The 18,761-nt window shown below is 50.6% G+C and overlaps 1 protein-coding gene across 1 annotated transcript; it reads right to left on the bottom strand.

Annotated features, from left to right (window-relative positions):
- Positions 1 to 763: 763 nt before the first annotated feature.
- On the bottom strand, positions 764 to 18,494 carry BRAT1 (BRCA1 associated ATM activator 1). The gene is made up of 14 exons (XM_033167268.1): positions 18,477 to 18,494; positions 17,612 to 17,804; positions 16,329 to 16,483; positions 15,092 to 15,239; positions 13,730 to 14,102; positions 12,397 to 12,516; positions 10,859 to 10,950; positions 10,138 to 10,256; positions 9,506 to 9,692; positions 7,954 to 8,033; positions 7,518 to 7,620; positions 5,980 to 6,078; positions 3,522 to 3,703; positions 764 to 2,452 (listed from the first exon to the last, which is right to left on the bottom strand). Exons 2-14 carry the CDS (start codon positions 17,736 to 17,738, stop codon positions 1,739 to 1,741), a joined length of 2,499 nt encoding a protein of 832 aa, XP_033023159.1. The 5' UTR covers positions 17,739 to 17,804; positions 18,477 to 18,494; the 3' UTR covers positions 764 to 1,738.
- Between the last annotated feature and the right edge of the window lie 267 nt (positions 18,495 to 18,761).

Raw genomic sequence — 18,761 nt, 5'->3', positions numbered from 1 at the left:
ATCTTCACAAGCTAACTGAGATATGACAGACCCAGCTGGAGGCATTTCCCTAGGCACCCCTCACTGAAATCAAGCGGAGCTTTTGGAAAAGCATCGCCACCCTCCCACGTTTGTTTCAGGGAGGCTTCTGCAAAAGAAATTAGCTGGCGACTCGTGCTCCTTGCAGGATCAAGATGTGGCTTCTGCTCTTCCAGTGCAATCATAAACATGTTTACTCAGGAGCAAGCAATGGAACCTGATCCCTAGTAAGTGTGTTTAATGTTGCAAGATTAGCATCCTCCAACCCCCCCAAAAACTCTTGGTAAGTTGGCCTCCAAATCATTGGCATAGGCCAGGATTTGAGGGGGGGCAGGCTACATGTTAGGTGGCAAGAACCTGCTATTTTTATTTATTTACTTGATTTAGGTGAGGCAGCTGCCCCCCTGCCCCCCCCCCCCGGTTACGCCCATGTGCCAAACTCAAAATGCACCCGCATCTTAGCAATTTAAGAAGCTTATAGCAAGGGGGGGGGGCGTTGATCGATCCAGCTCACTGCTGTCTACACTTAATGACAGATGCTATCCAAGGTTGTCAGAAGGGTCTCTCCAAGCCCAACCTGGAGATGCCAAGGATTGACATCTGCATGCCTTCTGCATTCAAAGCTGCCCCTCCCCAAAAGCTCTTCTTGAAAGAACTTTCTATCCTAGCCGCAGAAAGCAAGGTTTGGAACATGCATAGACAAGCCATCCAGTCTCAGCTTGACAAAAACATTTAAAAAAAAACAAAAAACAAACTTTAATTGGTATTAAAACAAATCCTTCCTCACCAACCTGTTCCCTTGCTCTGCAAAGGCAACAGCCAGCAAGTAACGAGCCTAAAACTCAATTGGACCAACCTGGCCGTGACGCTTTCCAAAGGGAGGACTGAGTTATAAAGGTACGAAGCTGCTCGGCCAAAGAGGACACTTGGAAACCCCTGTGCAGTTGTGCCTTAAGTCTGAAAGTTCCACACCGTGCCTCTAGACTTGAACTTTGTAATCTAACACTGCTTATGCACGGCTGTGTGCACCGAAAGGAGACGTCAGGAACTTTCACTGCGCACGAGTACAAAACCCAGTCGTGCCATTTGCAGGTCCACCCTGAAACTTCTCAGTATCTGCGTGGAACACTTTGTTCATTAGAAATTGCAAGCTTTCGGCAGCATGGGCCCCCAAAGACTTTATTAATTGTGTGGGGCTGGTTTTAAATGCGACGCAGTTTCCTTATTTCAAGGCGGACCCACCTTTTCCCATAGGGGTTGACTGAGTTTTGCATTTTAAACCAGGGGTGGGGAGCCAGTACCCCTCCAAAAAAGCTGGAACTCCCGACTCCCATAAGATGCAGCCAGCATGGCCAGTGGTGAGGGATGATGGGAGTTGCAGTCCAGCAACATCTGGAGGGCCACAGCTTCCTCGCCTGACTTTGGTGATCTACAAATCAACAATGATGCGCTTGTCATAATCTCGTCAGTTGTTCCTGGCTTGGGCACCTCTTGCTTTTCTTTTGTGAGTTTTAGCTCCGCTTTGAAACCCCACCCCACCCAGATCTGCATCACAGCTGTCTTCCTCCAGATGGGTTTCATAGTAATCCCTACATGGCAGTGCCCATCCGAGCAGGAAGGTGTTGTTTTTTTTGCAAAGTGGCCTTTTAAATTCCTGGGGTCGGGGGAGGGTCGGCAGAGTCTAGCCCTCCCCAAGGATCAATTCCGTTTTGGAAAGCTGTCAGTAGCAATCTGCTTCATTATCTTCCGTATTCCCTGCAGCGGAGAGGATGTCCTGCAAGAGCGACTGGGGGCTCTTTTCCAGGTGATCGCTGCTCCTGCCTAAAGATCTCTGCAAACCCTCCAGGTCCGTCGTCTCTAAGAAAAGGATCAGGCACTCTGGATCCTGGGAAATCCTTTTAGCCGACTCTCCGACAGGAAGGGTCAATTCTCCCCTCTGTGTTTCCTCCCGCTGCTGAGATGTGCCGCCCAGTTCCAAGCTCCTCTCCTCCAGGCGACTGTCTTTGCAAATCTTGGATTTCACGGCTAAAAGGATCTCGCAGGCTTTCAGCGCTACTGGCCTGTCGCAGTCATACAGGGCTCCAAAGAGGAACTCAAAGAGCTTCACTCGGCAAAACGCCTCCAGCAATTCGCGGTGACGGGCAGGCTGGCTGGCAGGTGATGAGTCAGCGGCATACGGGCAGTCGGCGAGCCCAAACCGGCCAGACATTTGGGCAGCAAAAACCTTGGCCAGTTCCAAGCCGCTGACCTTGACTTCCCAGTCCAAGTCTCTGTCCACGGCTTGGATCGCTCTGGAAACAAACTGCTCAGGGTCAGCCAGGACTTCCGGGTGGCCGTCCCGCAGCCAGTCAATGAAGACGCGGATCACAGCTCTGCGGGGGAAGCCTTCGGAGTCAGCGGACAGGATTTCCAGCAAGCGAGCCCCAACGCTGGCCTTGAAGGACAAGGAGAAGAGATGGGGGGGATCTGAACACTGTTTGCAAGCTATACTAGGTAGGGGGAGGAATCCACATCGTTTTAACTCCTGCGGCAGCAGGGAAACATGGTGCACATTCTTCCCCTACCAAAGCAAACCCATTCTCCTTATACAGCCAAAACCACCCCCACCCTGCTGTGAACAAGGCCTGAAGAAATACAAAGAAGTATTTGCAGGGTGGGTGGAACCCTAAAGAGTGGGGTGGAGCCCAAATAGCCCAGTGAGGACTGAATATGCTGAGTGGCCATTTCATGTTGGCTGATTTTTTTTGGGGGGGGGGGGAAGGGGGTGAATAGAAAACCAGAGGGAAGAGAGAATGGAGTGTTCTGGCAAAGGCCATGGAACGCTGAACAGGAGTACTCTGCCCAGCAAGGTTTCATACACGTGGCAGGGATGCTTTAAGTTGATATTCCTGCACTGCAGGGGGTTGGGCTAGATGACCCTCAGGGGTCCCTTCCAGCTCTAAGATTCTATGATTCTAAAAGCACTTTGAACGGAGCCCAGAAACTTAAGAACTAACCACTGCAGTTGGTATAAGATTGGTGTGATGAGCTCCGATCGCTGCACACCTACCAACCTCCTAGCAGCCAAGTTTTGTTTCAATATCCAATCTATTACTTCATAGTACAGTCGTACCTTGGAAGTCAAACAGCCTAGTTCTCGAATGTTTTGGCTCCCGAACGACTGAAACCTGGAAGTGACTGTTCCGGTTTTCGAACGTTCTTTCGGAAGCCAAACGTCCAACGGGGCTTCCGATTGGAGCTTCCTGCAGCCAATCAGAAGCCGTACTTTGGTTTTTGAACGTTTTGGAAGCCGGACTTCCAGAACGGATTCCGTTCGACTTCCAAGGTGCGACTGTGTTTCTAGGCTGCCCTTTCAGGGGAAACCCACCCAAAGCAGCCCCCCCCCCTGTAAACAGAGCTGTAGTCTTCCTGTCTGAATGCAGCCAGGGCACAAGGGAGGAGAGGACTTGCCTTGCTGCGTGAAAAGGCAGGGACAAAAACGTGCTCAGCTAAGAGGACTGTACCTCTTTGTTGCTCCCATTGTTCTCTGAGCCGGGCTTCTTCGAGTCAGCGCTAGCAAGCAAGGAAAACTGCCCCAAGGCTTCCACCGCACTGGCTCGCACGTAGCTCTCTGGGTCGGCCAGGAGGCCCTCTGCCAGCGGCAGCACTTCCGAAGAGAGAAGCTCTTGCCAGAACCACTCCTGCCCTGTGTAGAGATGAAAACAAAAAGGGGGGGGGGAATAAACAGTGCCAATGCACACTGCCTGATCCCATCAGCCCTCTGTCCCTACCATTAAAGCAAATGCCCTGCCCTGGGCAGATCTTGCCAAGAGCATTCAGGCTTCCTGGGAAGGCTCACAGTCTCCAGACTGGCCTCCGCAGCGCACAGAGGTCATAAATTTGCTCCATCAGATGTACTGATGCCTGGAATCCCGAACAGGGAAGCGCTCCACGCTGCAACGTTTTGTTGCAGTTGCTTCCGGTTTATATTTAAAGTCACCAACCGGAATGGCTTTAAAACAGGGCGACAAATTCACGGGGGAATAAAGCTGTAGGTGGTTTTTTGTACGCCTCCGATTGCCAGTTGCTGAGAATCACAAGCAGGGAGAGGGTTCTTTGACTCATGCCTAGCTTACGAGCTGACCGACTGCGAGAACATGGTACTGGATTCAATGGGCCTTTTGCCTGATCCAGCAGCCAGACTCCCCTTATGTTGTCATTGCAAAGCCCAGAGGCAGGGGTGAAGGCAGGTGTGCAGCAAGGAAGTGTCAGCCAACCAGGAGCTCATGGGCAGAAAAAAGCCCCCAACCAGAAGCTCGTGAAGGGGGAAAGCCCCCACTTCCCCCCTATCCCTCCTCCTCCACCCCAAATCAATGCATGCATTTTATTTACTGACTCCGTTTATCATTCACCCAACAAGTGAAGTTCCCTGGGTGACGTACTGGTTAAAATAAATTAAAAACACAGCGCCACTAAACTACCCTTTCCGTAGCAGCACACACAAAACACATGAAACCGAAAGCCGTATCTTAGCAGATAGCAACATGGTTCCCGAAATATTTTTTCTCAACCAGGGCCAGGGCCTTTTCAGTACTGGCCCCGACTTGGTGGAACGCTCTGTCACAAGAGACCAGGGCCCTGCAAGATTTGACATCATTCCGCAGGGCCTGCAAGACGGAGCTGTTCCGCCTGCCCTTTGGGTTGGACTCAGTCTGACCCTTATGTTTCCCTCCCCTTATGGTTTCGATTTATGAGCTACTACTAAAATGAGGCTGCATTTTAAATTGTATTTTAACCCATTTTTTAATTAACTGTTTTTCTTTTTCTTTTACGTTTTTTTTTTTAATTTCATTGGTGTTAGCCGCCCTGAACCCGGTTCTGGCCAGGGAGGGCAGGGTATAAATAAAAATGTATTATTATTATTATTATTATTATTATTATTATTATTATTATTATTATTATTATTATACAGGGAGCCATGAAAACAATCTCCCCAGAGGTTTTTTTGGGGGGAAACCACCCCACCGTTCTAAAACAGCAGTGAAAGCAAGGATTAACCAAGCCTTCCAGCTGTTTTGGACTACAACTCCCATCATCCCCACCCAGCCTGGCTACCACATGACACAAAGTGTAGAGCAGATGAGCAGGGCTAGCCCAAAATGTCCCGGCGAGTCACAAGGAAAGGCCTGGCAGACCAGGTTGGGCCAGCAGTCTTCCCTCTCCTGTCAGGGCCGTCCTTAGCACATGCACCGCCAGGGTGCAAAATCTGCCCACCAAGTCCTTTAGTGAAACAGTAGGTATACATTTTGGTAATACCTACCCTGTTTCTCCTAAAATAAGACATAGCCATAAAATAAGACATAGCAGGATTTCCATGCATTTGCGAAATATAAGCCGTTCCCCAAAAATAAGCCATACCCCGAAAATAAGCCATAGTGACGTGGTACCTCCCATTGAAACAGCCTGGAGAGGCGTGGCTATGCAGCATACCGATGCGACACGATTAAAATAAGACATCCCCTGAAAATAAGCCATACTGTGTTTTGTTGGGCGAAAAAAAATATAAGACGATGTCTTATTTTAGGAGAAACACGGTAGGTATATATGTCTTTTGTTTTTCTAGCTTGATCAAAATTATTATTTCACAACAGGTAGATAGTTAAGAGCTTAGGCGGCTCCAGAGGCGGGTGCCCCCCAGAATTCAGTGCCCAGGTGCCCCGCACCCCTGGGTAGACTGCCCTGTCTCCTGTTTTAGCTCACCGCAGCCATTGACAGTTGTGGACTCTCCTTCCTTGGAGGTTTCTAAGGAGAGGCTGGATGGCCGTCTGTCATGGATCCTTTAGCTGAGATCCCTGCATTGCAGGGGGTTGGACCGGAGGATGTTTGGGGTCTCTGCGACCAATTCTGCGCTTCTAAGGCGGACTGTTCCTCCGTCACCCTGCTGTGCTCCCTGCCTACGGGATCTGCCTTCCCTGCACTTACCTCTCAGGCGCTTCATCGCTTGCGTGAGATGCTCCAGGGCAGAGTCGCGCACTTCCCAGCTGGGGCTGTGCATGCGCTTCTGCAAGACGGGCAGCAGGTCTGCTCCAAGGGGGAGAGGGAGGGTCACAGACAGAACTGCTCCTGCTTATAATACAACGTCAAGTCTGCCACGCTTTACACATTGCGAGTAAAGTCCTACTGGACTTAATGGGGGTCACTTCTTTCCTCCCCCCCTTTAATTTTAATTTTGACAAAGTTATAATCATAAATAAATAAGAATAAAAATGTGCACCCCAGCACCGAGACCATTCCATTGTAACTATCCAACCCCCCAAAATTTCAACACCTCTTGCAATGGTTTGACCCCCTTTCCGTTTTAACAGTACAAATTCTACAAACACCCTCCATATCTTCTCAAAACCATTTCTCCTGCATATTCCCCATCTTACCTTAATGGCACAAGTTAATTTATCATTAATAGCTATACCCCACACCTCTTTATACCATTCTTCCATTTTATATTCTGCTTGCCCCTTCCACTTCCTAGCTATAATAACTCGTGCAGCTGTCAATAAATTTGTGAGCAATTCCTTCATAGCCGGTGAACGTTCCACCCCGTCGTAAATTGATAATAATGCTGCCTCTGGACTTCCGGTCAGCTTTAACCCAGTGACTTCTGTTATCTGGGGGTCACTTCTGCATAGGACAGCACTCTAAGTTACAAGCCAATCTGCATCTGGGGGTGAAGACAAATCCCCAGGCCACACTGAACTCTTGGAAGGAAGATCACAAAAGAAGGGTAACAGTGTGGCATTTTTTACAGCAGGTTCATGCTCTGGGTGTGAGGTTCCCCCCTGCTGCCATGAATAAGAATCTAATAAGAGCCCTGCAGGATCAGGCCCATGGCCCATCTAGTCCAGCATCCTGTTCTCATGGTGGCCAACCGGACACACACAAGCAGGACTTGAGTGCAAAGGCCCTCTCCCCTCCTGCGATTTCCACCAACTGGGATTCAGGAGCCTTGCTGCCTTTGATTGTGGAGGCAGCCCAGAGCCACCTCTCCCTCCACGAATTTTTCTACTCTTCTTTTAAAGCCACCTGGGGTTGGTGACCATCGCTGTGTCCTGTGGGAGGGAGTTCCGCTGTTCAACTTCGCGATGGGCAAAGAAGTGCAGTGGTACCTCGGTTTAAGAACATCCCTGTTTACGGACGATTCAGCTTACGAACTCCGCAAAACCGGAAGTGGTGTCCCGGTTTGTGAACTTTACCTTGGTCTAAGAACGGAATCCGAATGGTGGAAGGGCACCGGCGGCGGGAGGCCTCATTAGGGAAAGCGAATGGTTTAAGAATGGTTTAAGAATTAGGTTTAAGAATGGTTTCGGTTTAAGAACGGACTTCCGGGACAGATTAAGTTCGTAAACCGAGCTACCACTGTAATTTCTTTTCTCTGTACTCAATCTTCCAGCACTCAGATTCACCAGATGTCCAGTACGCTGGCTGTAATGCTACTTAGGCCAGAAACAGGCTTGCACATTTACCTCTGAGAAACTGTTTGTGCCGCTGGAAGTCACCGGCAGAGTCGGATGCTTCCGAGGTGCTTGGAAGCCACTTCAGCGTTGCTTGGAATGCCTTCTTCAAAACCTGAAAGAGAGAAGAGGGGGGTCCCGTGAAAGAAACCCCCCCAGGATGACGAACATCCTGGTGCTTTTACTCTGATCATCCCCAAATCACTCATTTTGCTACCAACAACCAATGTGGCGGAGCGGCTGGAGGATCTGGCTGCTACCTTGGGAGCCCAGGGTTCAAATCCCCTGCTCAGCCATCATGAAGCTTCCTGGTTGGCCTGGGGGGGGGCCAATCGCTGCCTCTCAATCTTGCCTCCCTCACAGGGTTGCTGTGGGGATTAACCAAGGAGGGAGAGGAAAACGTTCCCCACCTTGAGCTCCTGCTTCTGACTCAAGAATCCATACTTACAGTGGGGCTGCTATCTGGACTCTTCAGATACACAAGGAGGATGTCAAAGATTTGATCCATGACCTCGTCAGAAACTGAAGCTAAAACACACCAAGAAGGACAGTTGGGAGTTATTTTATTTACTTGCTTATTTACTTTGCAATTTATATACTGCCCTTTAACCAAAGATCCCAGGGCGGTGTACAACACTAAGGGAAAAATATATACAGTGGTACCTTGGGTTGCGGACACGATCCGTTCCGGGGTGCCGTTCGCACCCCAAAAAGTCTGCAACCTAAGCGGCGATATCGCGCATGTGCGACCTGTGCAGAATGCTTCTGCGCATGTGCAGACCGCACGGTGAAACCCGGAAGTAAACACTCCCAGGTTTGCAACCTGCAGCGAACGCAACACAAGGTAGAACTGTAATCAGGAACTAAACGGAACTCAAATTCACTGCGGCAGTTACAAATATGAATATGCGTGTCTATTTTAAAGGGAAGGGTGGTTCAATGGGGAGGGGTCTAGAATTGCCCCCCACCATAAAAAATGCAACTAATTTTGCAACCTGTCGTGTTTGTGTTACAAGCTTCAAACATCTCAGGGGCTGCCGCATGGAAGATGCTTGTTTTCTGCTGCTCCACAGGCAAGCACCCAGACCAATAGCCTCAAGTTACAAGAAAGGGAGATTCAACTAAATATTAGGAAGAACTTTCCTGACAGTAAGAGCTGTTTGACAGTAGAAAAGACTCTCTTTGGAGGTGGTGGGTGTGGGAATGTTCAGGGAGGCAGGAGAGGATATATTGTTTGTTAATATCCTTCCTAACTTGCGCTAGAACTTAGCAGAGTTTTAACATTCCCCTTTGAATGCACAGCGGGTAGCTGGTTGCAAGCTTGTTTAAGCTTCTCAATATAGATTCCTGGTAAAATTCCTTATTTCCCTCTTACAAGAATAAACATGCCACAATCTTGTGTTAAGTATATAAAAGTAGTTTACTCACATCATCAGTTCACAGTTGGATCCCAGAAGGCAGACTTAGTTACAAAGATATATACATGTGGATCTATCCCATATGGGGGGGTTAATCCCAGTGACTGCAGACTGGCAGTCACTGCAGTTCACATGACAAAAGGAAGATGGAGAAGAAGGGAAGAGGGCTGTGGGCCTTGTGCTTCTGTTACCTGGACAGGTAAGGTCCCGCCCACCTCTCATCACATGCAAGAGGAAGTATATCCCAGCCCAGGAGGAAACAGGAAGTTCCGACTGGCTGTACCAAACATCCCCTTGCATGTCCACTCTAGGAAAACAAGGAATGTTGTACTTGACTGCTACTTATGTACGTATCACATCCTACAGTGGGCTCTCCTTCCTTGGAGGTTTTTAAGCAGAGGTAGGATGGCCATCTATCAGGAAGGCTTTCGTTGAAATTCCTGCATTGCAGGGGGTTGGACTAGATGACCACTGGGGACCCTTCCGACTCTACAATCCTGTGAGAAGCTGGAGAGGACCGCCAAGGGAACCCTCGTTTTCCCCTTGCCTCCCAGGAGGTTTCTTGCAGGTGGCACTACTTACTTGCCCACCGAGACAGAGCTCCGAGGAGGCCCAGGGCTGCCCGCTGAACTCGGAAGCAGCCGACCAGGATGTTGCCCATTTTAGCTGCCAGAGAGGAGGCCGGAATGGCGAGGCCAACACAGAACTGCAGCACAGTCACCACGGACTGGAGCAAAGGCTTATGGGGAAACTCCACTGCCAGAGAGGCCTGGTGAAGAAAAGGGATATATGCAATCTCAGCCAGTTTACTAGAGGTGTCTTATACACAGGCTGCTTCTGGGTATTCTGCAGCCCCACTGCACAAGGGCAAAATTTGGTAAGGAAGCCAGAGTTCAGCATCTCAAGAGTTTCAGCTCGATACTGTACAAGGATGGTACATTTAAAGCCCGGTGAGCTGCATTTTTCCTCCACTCTTCGGCAGGAAAGGCTCCCAGCGTGGCTTACCAATATTAATAACAAGAGAATCCCTGCTCACTTGGCTTATAATGTAAAAGATGCAGCACAAAAGGAAAGAGAGAAGAGGAGGAAAGAGGAAAATTAAGTAAGTACAGGCACCAGTTCTTAAAAGTTCTTCTAATGACCTTTTCCCTATGAAAAGCTCAGGGAGAAGGAGGGGCCAAAGGAGGTTGGGTCTTTGCTTATCTAGATCTTACCACATACTGGACTTCCTCCAGATGAGCCAGAGTCTGGCACAGGAAACTGACACACGAGGTCCTGGAGGACAGAAGAGACTCCACAGGAGCGGATTCAGTGGCCGGGCCAGGCGGCAAACCTGGAGGTGGAGAAAGGGAAGCCGGAGGACACCAATAGAGCCAAAGGCTTCTCTGAAATGGCTAGTAAAAGCAGCCTTCCGCAACCTGGTGCCCACCAGATATTCTGGACTACAACTCCTAACAGCTCCAGCCAGAGCAGCCTGGCTGGGGCTGATGGGAGTTGTAGTGTAAAGCAGTTGTAGGGTACCAGGACAGCAGAGACTGGCTAAGCGTACACAGAGGGGAAAGAAAGTGGATTTTTGTCCAATGCCCTCCCAAACAGAAGTGGGCAGAATCCACCTGGGACATTCCAGCAAGGACTGTTGTTCTTTGGATCTGGGCCCAGGTGAACTATTTCAGGGCCTGTTAACTGTACTTTGCTACCTTATCCCCCCCATCCCGCTTAATTCAATATGTGCACATCCTGTTCCCACAGTGGCCAAGCAGATGCCCCCAAGGGAAGCCCAAAAGCAGGCCCCGAACACAAGAGCCCTCTCCCCTCCTGTGGCTTCCAGCAATTGGTATTCGGAAGCAATTGCTGCCTCCGGACGCAGAGGGAGAGCCGAGCCCCTGTGGCTGGCGGCACTGAGCTCTGAGGCCGCATCCTAACTCAGCAACGCACCTGGGAATTCTAAGGATGGAGAAGCGCCTCTCAAGACACAGCCCATTGGCTGCAGCAAAAGGCCCAGACCTTGCACCTGGATTGCCTGTGGGCTTTAAGGAGGAGAGGGAGCAGGTTAGGTCTCCCTTGCATCCGCAGCAAGGCAGCATCTCTATGGTTTTAAAGTAGGTTACAGCTTTATTCCGTATATTAATGCAAATGCATGCACAAGCGCAATAGTCCCGCCTTCCCCAGCCAGGTATCAGCCCTGCTTGCAATTGCAGTTTGCGAGGGGGGAGAGGGGGGGGAGGGCAGGAGAGGCAAGAACAGCAAGGAAAGTGCAGCTCTCCCCTGTGCTGGGGGCACAATCTGTTAGAGATTTCAAAGTGCCTACGTGCAGAAAGTCAGCTTATCACCCCTGTAGCAATTACCAGTTGGCAGAAAGCCAAGATCTGCTCTCTCTTCAGACCCTTAGCAACGACCTGTGATTGGTCAATGAGTTCCTAAAGAATGAGCTCTGTGTGAGAGCTGTGTGGTTGGTTGTTAGTGGTGTACTGAAGGTTGAGAGAGAGAGACAGAGAGGAGAGATTTTATGTTTTGTTTCTTTTATTTGTAAAGTCTGTACATAGTAACTTATGGATACTAGTTGCTTCAATAAATACTGTATATAGTTATCCAAGTGAGTTCCTGAGTTCCTGCGTTGTGCTGTCCAGTTAATGCTCAACAGTCAGAAGCTTCCAGAAAACCTGCGGTTAACTCTGCTGTGTCCAGGACTACGTTATTTCCGGACACTAAATCTTAAGACAATCCTATCCTGTTTTAGTCAGAAGTAAGTTCCATTGCTTTCAATGGCTCTTGCTCCTCGGCGAAAGGTACACAGGGCTGCAGCCTTAGTCTTGGTTGCACCTGCGGGTGAAAGCTAGGAGGTTAATCGTGGCTTCATAGAAAAGGCCATCTTCAGGGGGGGATTCTGGTGACTGGGAGCGGCCGCCGAAACCACATGACACCGGTCCTGAAAGACTTACATTGGCTCCCAGTACGTTTCCGAGCACAATTCAAAGTGTTGGTGCTGACCTTGAAAGCCCTAAATGGCCTCAGCCCAGTAGACCTGAAGGAGTGTCTCCACCCCCATCGTTCTGCCCGGACACTGAGGTCCAGCTCCAAGGGCATTCTGGCTGTTCCCTCCCTGCGAGAAGTGAGGTTGCAGGGAACAAGGCAGAGGGCCTTCTTGGTAGTGGAGCCCGCCCTGTGGAACACCCTCCCACCACATGTCAAGGAGATAAAACAACTTTCTCACTTTTAGAAGACACCTGAAGGCAGCCCTGTTTAGGGAAGTTTTAAATATCTGATGTTTTATTGTGCTTTTAATTCTGTTGGGAGCTGCCCAGAGTGGCTGGGGAAACCCAGCGAGATTGGCAGGGTATAAATAATAAATTATTATTATTTTATGCATTATTAATAATAAGAATAATAATTTATTATTTGTACCCGGCTTGGCAGCCTCACTTATGGGGCTCCTTTGCCATTTGGGCTTAACGTTGAAGGGAACAAATGCTTACCAGGCTTCAAGTTTCAGGAGTCCCAAGGCCAGAGGGCCTGACTGAGTGAGGCTCAAGGTCTTCAGAGCAAGCGCCACCAGCTTCCAGAGGCTGCATTCGGGGCAGCCGAACGCAGGAGACCTACAGGAGGGAGGGAGGTGCATTAGTGCGCACGCATAGCCTTTAGATATGTATTTGCTGTTGTTGCCAGCAGTCTGTCTCAGGAGACCATGGCGTGTGCCTCTGGGGGGTGAAATCAAACTGCTGGAGAATCACGGCGCCTGCTGTGGCTGCAGAAACCAGTAACTCATAACTTCTGCCTCCTTCCTGTGCTGTTTTTGCTGTGTTAGCAGCAATGAAGTGACCTCCCTGGGGCGCAATCTAGGGCAGTGTGTCTGGAGGTCCTGGGCTGCCCAGGCGACAAGACCTGCCCCCCTGGCCAAGCCTCGCTGATGTGGTCCAAAGGAAAGCAGAGCAAGACGTGTGGCACCAGCTTGGCTGCAGGAGTTGCAGGAAGGAGGAGTACAAGGCGCCATCCAACAGTCTTAGGGACTCCATTCCGGATTTTTGTAGCCTTTTGCAGCCTTTTCCTCTGCTAAGGATATCCCACAAAACTTAGAATCTGAGTTTTGTTCCTCCTAGATGGGTGACCTTCCTGGGGGCAGGTGGAGTTGTGGCAAATGAAGGCCTCTCCCCAAGCCACCCGCCTCCCCAGCCCTAACTTCATAACTTCCTCACCCTGGAGAGCTTTTGCCTGGCTGGGTGGGATGTGTCTTGGACCCCTGATGATGCCTCTTGCTTGCTTGGATGCAGGGTAGAGAGCCGTGTGTGTGAGTGTGTCCAGAAACTGGCCTACTCTATAAAGGCAAAATTGACACCTGCTGCCCCGCCCACTTTTGCCTCTGGCCCCGCCCACCGCTAGCTTGTTGGTCCCAGAAGGTTGCCCCAAAGGGATGGGGAAAGTTCTCCACTATAGGTTCCCACCGATTAGCAGCATCTCCCCAGGGTTTCTGGTCCGTCGCCTGGAAATGTCGGAGACTGAACTGGGGAACTTCTTTTGACAATGCAGCTGCTGGACCACAGTTCTTCCTATTCCCCAATGGCTCCCAGTTCTACTCCAAGCATAGCGCAAAGTATTGGTTTTAACCTTGGGAGACTTCTTTGATTTAGATCAAGGATGGGGATCTGGTGGCTCTCCACCCATGGCTGGACTACAACTCCCATCCTCCCTGACTGTTGGCCATTCTGGCTGGAGGCTGATGGAAGCTGGAGTCCATCAATGTCTGGAGAACCACAGAGTTCTCCATCCTTCGCCTCTGTGAAGCCACCTAAAAGCCACTGTGCAGGCGCCTACCTTGCCATGCTGAGGAACAGATCCACCAGCTGGTGGCCAACTTGGAGCAGCTCCTCTGTCAGCAGGGACTCCACCGTTCCCGCGATCCGCGACCACAGCAGTTCAGTCCAGGCGTCCTGGTTGTGCTCAAACAACGTCGTCAGCAGCTGCAAGGAATGCTTGGCCCGGGAGGCCGAGTGGGATTTGAGGGACTCCTCGACGCGAGCAACTATCATTCGAGTGCAAGCCGGCCAGTCGCAGTCCATCGAGCTGAGGAGGCGAGACGGTTCAGACTGAACGGAGAAGATGAGCACGCGAGCAAGAAGGCGGTTGGCTCCTGAAGCAACAAACAGGCTCGGGTCCCCTTGGAGAGCGAAAATCACATCTAGGGAACCTGGTGTTGAGGGAGAGAAGGATGCAGAATACCGGTTTGTAATGAGGTGCCCCCTGTCCATGATGAGGAGTGGCTTGAGCACTGGGCTAGGACCAGAGGGCAGGGTTCAAATCCCACACTCAGCCATGAAGCTCACTGGGTGACTTTCGGTGAGTCACTGTCTCTCTCTCAGCCCAACCTACCTCACAAGGTTGTTGTAAGGATGAAACGGGGAGGAAGATAACCACGTACACCACCTTGAGCTCCTTGAGGGGAAAGGTGGGATACTGAAGTGATAAATAAGTGCTCCCATCCAGCGTTTTCATCTGGGTGATGCTTCCCTTGTGCATGTGGGTTTTGGCTGCGTAAACAGGACTCACAGCACAAACATCGGAAAGGGAGCCTGCTGGGAGCCTGAAGGGCCCTGCCCTGCCTGTCTCCACCTGGCTTGGAGCGGGGCCTGACAGGTTCCATAAAGGGCTGCTGTTGCTGCTGGACAGAGGCCTCCTTTTTAAATACCATTTTTATTTTTTATCTATGTCCTTTTAAATTGTTATTGATATTCATGCTGTATTTTTAGTTTTAGATTTTATGATTTATTGTCAGGAAGGGGAGCCCAGGCAGCAGGGGGAGACGGAGTGGGAGAAAGCCTGCAGCCCTCCAGATGTGGTTGGACTACAACTCCCAGCAGCCCCAGTGAGTGCGAGCAACCGTCACGGATGATGGGAGTTGTAGTCCCACAGCATCTGGCTCCCCAACCCTGCAGGTTTGGGAACTAAGAGGTTCTCAACAGGATTCAAAGGACAGGTTAGCCATGGGATTTCAGTTTTAGGAAGCCCCACTGCCTTCCTTCAAGGGGGGGGGGGGCGGCCACGATTCAGCAGCAGATCACCTCTCCAGGCAAGAATGAGAGAGACTCCTTCCAAAACCCTGGACAGATGCTGCTAGGCAGTGTGGAGAATACCAAGCTGGTGGGTTGTATAAATTTTGGCAGGAGAAGCAGTGCTTACCAGAGTTGCACAAGAACTGGAAGGCGCTGTAGTGCTGCAGCATGCTGTAAACGCCCTGCACCCAGCCGCTCCGGATGGACATGTCTTCCCACAATGCACTGCTCAGAGGCCCCGCTTCTCCAAAGGCACCAAATACGACTTCTCCCTGCTGCAGCGAGAACAGAAGAAAGCGGGAGATTCTCACGGTCGCTGACCTATGACTAACGTCCATTTCTGGGGGGCAGGGGGGAATCCTGAAACACATGCAACCTTGTGCTGCTCTTTTGTGCTTTTTAGCTGGTTATATCGATGGGTCCGAAACCCCCAGTGAGTTAGGGGCTTCCCCTGCATGCAAAGACAGGCTCCGGTGGAGGGAGTGGACGAGACCAAGAGTGGGTCCAACTGTCAAGAAGGCAGCTTCTGCAGGTGCTGTAGAAGGAAGCGAGGGGCAGGTGGGCCTTGTCCACCTGGGAAGGGAGCCCATCCAGGGGAAGGAAATTCAGGTCCAAACTCCCCACTGCCTTGTGGGATATCATAGAATCCTAGAGTTGGAAGAGACCCCAAGGGCCATCCAGTCCAACCCTCTGCCAAGCAGGAAACACCATCAAAGCATTCCTGACAGATGGCTGTCAAGCCTCTGCTTAAAGACCTCCAAAGAAGGAGACTCCACCACACTCCTTGGCAGCAAATTCCCCTTATCTTCAGGGGAAGAAAAGGCTAAGGAGTAAAGGTAAAGGTAAAGGTACCCTTGACAGTTAAGTCCAGTCGCAGATGACTCTGGGGTTGCGGCGCTCATCTCGCTTTACAGGCCGAGGGAGTCGGCATTTGTCTGCAAACAGTTTTCCCGGGTCATGTGGCTAGCATGACTAAGCCACTTCCAGAGCAGCGCACGGAAACGCCATTTACCTTCCCGCCGGAGTGGTACCTATTTGTCTACTTGCACTTTGATATGCTTTCGAACTGCTAGGTTGGCAGGAGCTGGGACCAAGCAATGGGAGCTCACCCCGTCGTGGGGTTTCGAACCACCGACCTTCTGATCGGCAAGCCCAAGAGGCTCAGTGGTTTAAACCACAGCACCACCCGCGTCCCTGATCGCCACCTGCGCCCCCCACTGCCTTGCGGGATATCTTCAGGGGAAGAAAAGGCTAAGGAGTAAGCCCTACATAAATCTGGAGTTCCTAAGGCGGTTGGATGGCGCCTTGTAATGCCTCCTTCCAGCAATTCCTGCAGCCAAGCTGGTGCGAAGGACTTTACTGACCTGCAGGTGTTGGAAACTACTTTCAGAGGCAGCAAATATCCCAGTGAGCCTCAGGATGAAGGAAAGGATGGTGGGATTTGGCTCCTCTTGTCTGAGCACAGCCAGGACCAGCTCTTTCAAACACGGGTTTTCCTCTAACAGTAGCAGGCTGGATCCTTGGGGGGGGGGGGAATGACCAGGTGTTTAGTTAGAAGACAAAACTTATGTAGTGCAAAGCCTCTGCGGTCTACTCAGAATGAAGTCCTAGTGATGCAATAGGAAGCTGCCTTGCTTCGTCTTCTCCGCAATGACTCTCCGTAATTTAAGGCAGGGGATTTCCTCAGCCTTACCTGGAATCACAGTCTCAGCCTATTAAGAAATCTTGCATGCCCCCAGCCCTCCACGCCTTATACCCTCAGGAAGTGGTTCCTAACATTTAAAGCGAAATCTCCTTTCTTGCTATTTGAACCAGCTGCTTCGGATTCTCTGGAGCTCCAAATTTGCTCCATCAACTACAGCAGGCTTCCCCAAACTGGTGCCCTCACTACATTTTACACAACAACCCCTATCATCCCTGACAGTTGACCGTGCTGGCTGGAAAGTGATAGGAGTTGGAGTCCAACAACATCGTGGGCGGGTGGGCAGATTGCACCAGGCAGAGGAACACTGGTTTCACTTTCGGCTATCACCTCTTTATGATCTCTTTTCTAGGTTAGGTATTTGCAAGTGTTGAATTAGGACCTGCGAGACCAATGTTCGAATCCCCACTCAGCCATGAATTTCACTGGATGGCCTGCCTCTCAGCCTAACCCTCTTGTTGTTATGGGGCTTAAAAGAAGGGGGGAGGGAGGGAGAAAACCATGTATGCTACTTTGAGCTCCTTAGAGAGAAAGGTAGGATATAAATGCAAAAAATAAACAAACTATTTCTATACCACTTAACACCAAAAGCACAAGCCCCAGATAGAGATCCCGTGGCCCTCCAGATGTTCAGCTTCCATCAGCCACAGCACAGATAATGAATAGTAGAACTGTAGAAGAATTGGAAGGGACTCCAATGGTCATCTAGCCCAACCCCCTGCAATGCAGGAATCACCGCTAAAGAATCCCTGTTCACCCATCCTCTGTTTAAACACTTCTAAGGGAGGACAGTCCACCACCTTCCAAGTTGATGGGATATGGAGGGCCACATGGTCTCAAGGCCCCTCGTTTTGTTTTTTTTCCAAGGGGTTGGGTTCCTTTGCATACATGTGCGTGACGCTATAGAGAAGCCTTACAAAATAAACACCTAACCATGGAACTTACCAGTGTCAATCAGCATCTTAAACCAATCCAGCAACTTTTCCAAACAAGTGTCATCCGAAAGGGGGTGCCTTGGATCTGCCAGAATAGTACATACTGAAGGCAGAAGTTGAGAGCACTTTCTATCCATGGTGAGTCTCGGTTCTTCCGTTTTGTTTTGTTTTCCTCATGAAAGAGTGTAAGAACAAGGCAGAACCTACAACACAGGGGGGAAAACCATGTTGTTTTTGAAGAGGAAACTAAACCGGAACATGGGATCTTGCATTTAAAATCTAACGGCCCAGCTGTACTCAAATGACAGCGCAGTGACCTTGTTTCACCCACTCTGACTTAGGATCGGCCCCAAAACTACTGTTTTTTAGGGCTACGGAGGGGGACTCGACTAAAACTGGGGAGCATCAGGGGGTGGGACTCACGGGTTCCATTAAGCCCCCCCCTTCCTTTCCTGCTCCGCGATCAAAGCATTGCAGCTGAGTGTTGTACCTGCAGTGCTTACTCAGAAGTAAGGCAGCAGCAGCAACGAGTTCTGCTTGAGCTGCTTATCAAGGAAGTGCACTTCCAATCTCGGGGTCCCCTAAAAATGCAGCTCTCCGCACACACAGCTCGACCGGCGTGATCAGTGTTTACTCAGAAGTAAGTGCCACCGGTTTCCACAGAACTAGAACAGCTCGTGCCCGTATATTACTTCTGCTTTAATTGGGAATAAGCCACAGGAATCTCTGGAGAGTTCGCCAAGCAAGCATGCAAACGCCGCGATCCTGGAGAGAAACCCCGCTGAACAAAACGGGACTAGTTGCTCTCCGAGCAAACGTGGCTTGGATCGGGTTTCAATAAAATCCCCGCGCGCTGCTATTGCAAACCCCCTTACCTGCCCAGTTTCCCTTCCAAGCGCTACTGGGCATGCTCAGTTCATCTTGGGCAGTGAGCATGCTCAGTAGGGGCAAGCGAAGCCACCCGCATTCCTGCCTTGCCAGCACTTGGCATGAGTTTCTCCAGGCTCGCTAGCCAAAGCATCTGTGGAGAGCAAGGAGAGCCCTTTTCCGAGGCGGGACTGCAGGGCACGGGTTGCGCCAGAGGGATCTGCCGGAGTCGGGTCAGTGAGGTTTAGGAAGAGAGAATTTCCTCCAACTTCCGGACGTTTTGGACTACGTCT

The sequence above is a fragment of the Lacerta agilis genome, chromosome 13 (assembly GCF_009819535.1).
Source record: "Lacerta agilis isolate rLacAgi1 chromosome 13, rLacAgi1.pri, whole genome shotgun sequence".
Classification (NCBI taxonomy): domain Eukaryota; kingdom Metazoa; phylum Chordata; class Lepidosauria; order Squamata; family Lacertidae; genus Lacerta; species Lacerta agilis.
The sequence above is the reverse complement of the archived record's forward strand: the minus strand, read 5'-3'. Positions and strand labels throughout refer to the sequence as shown.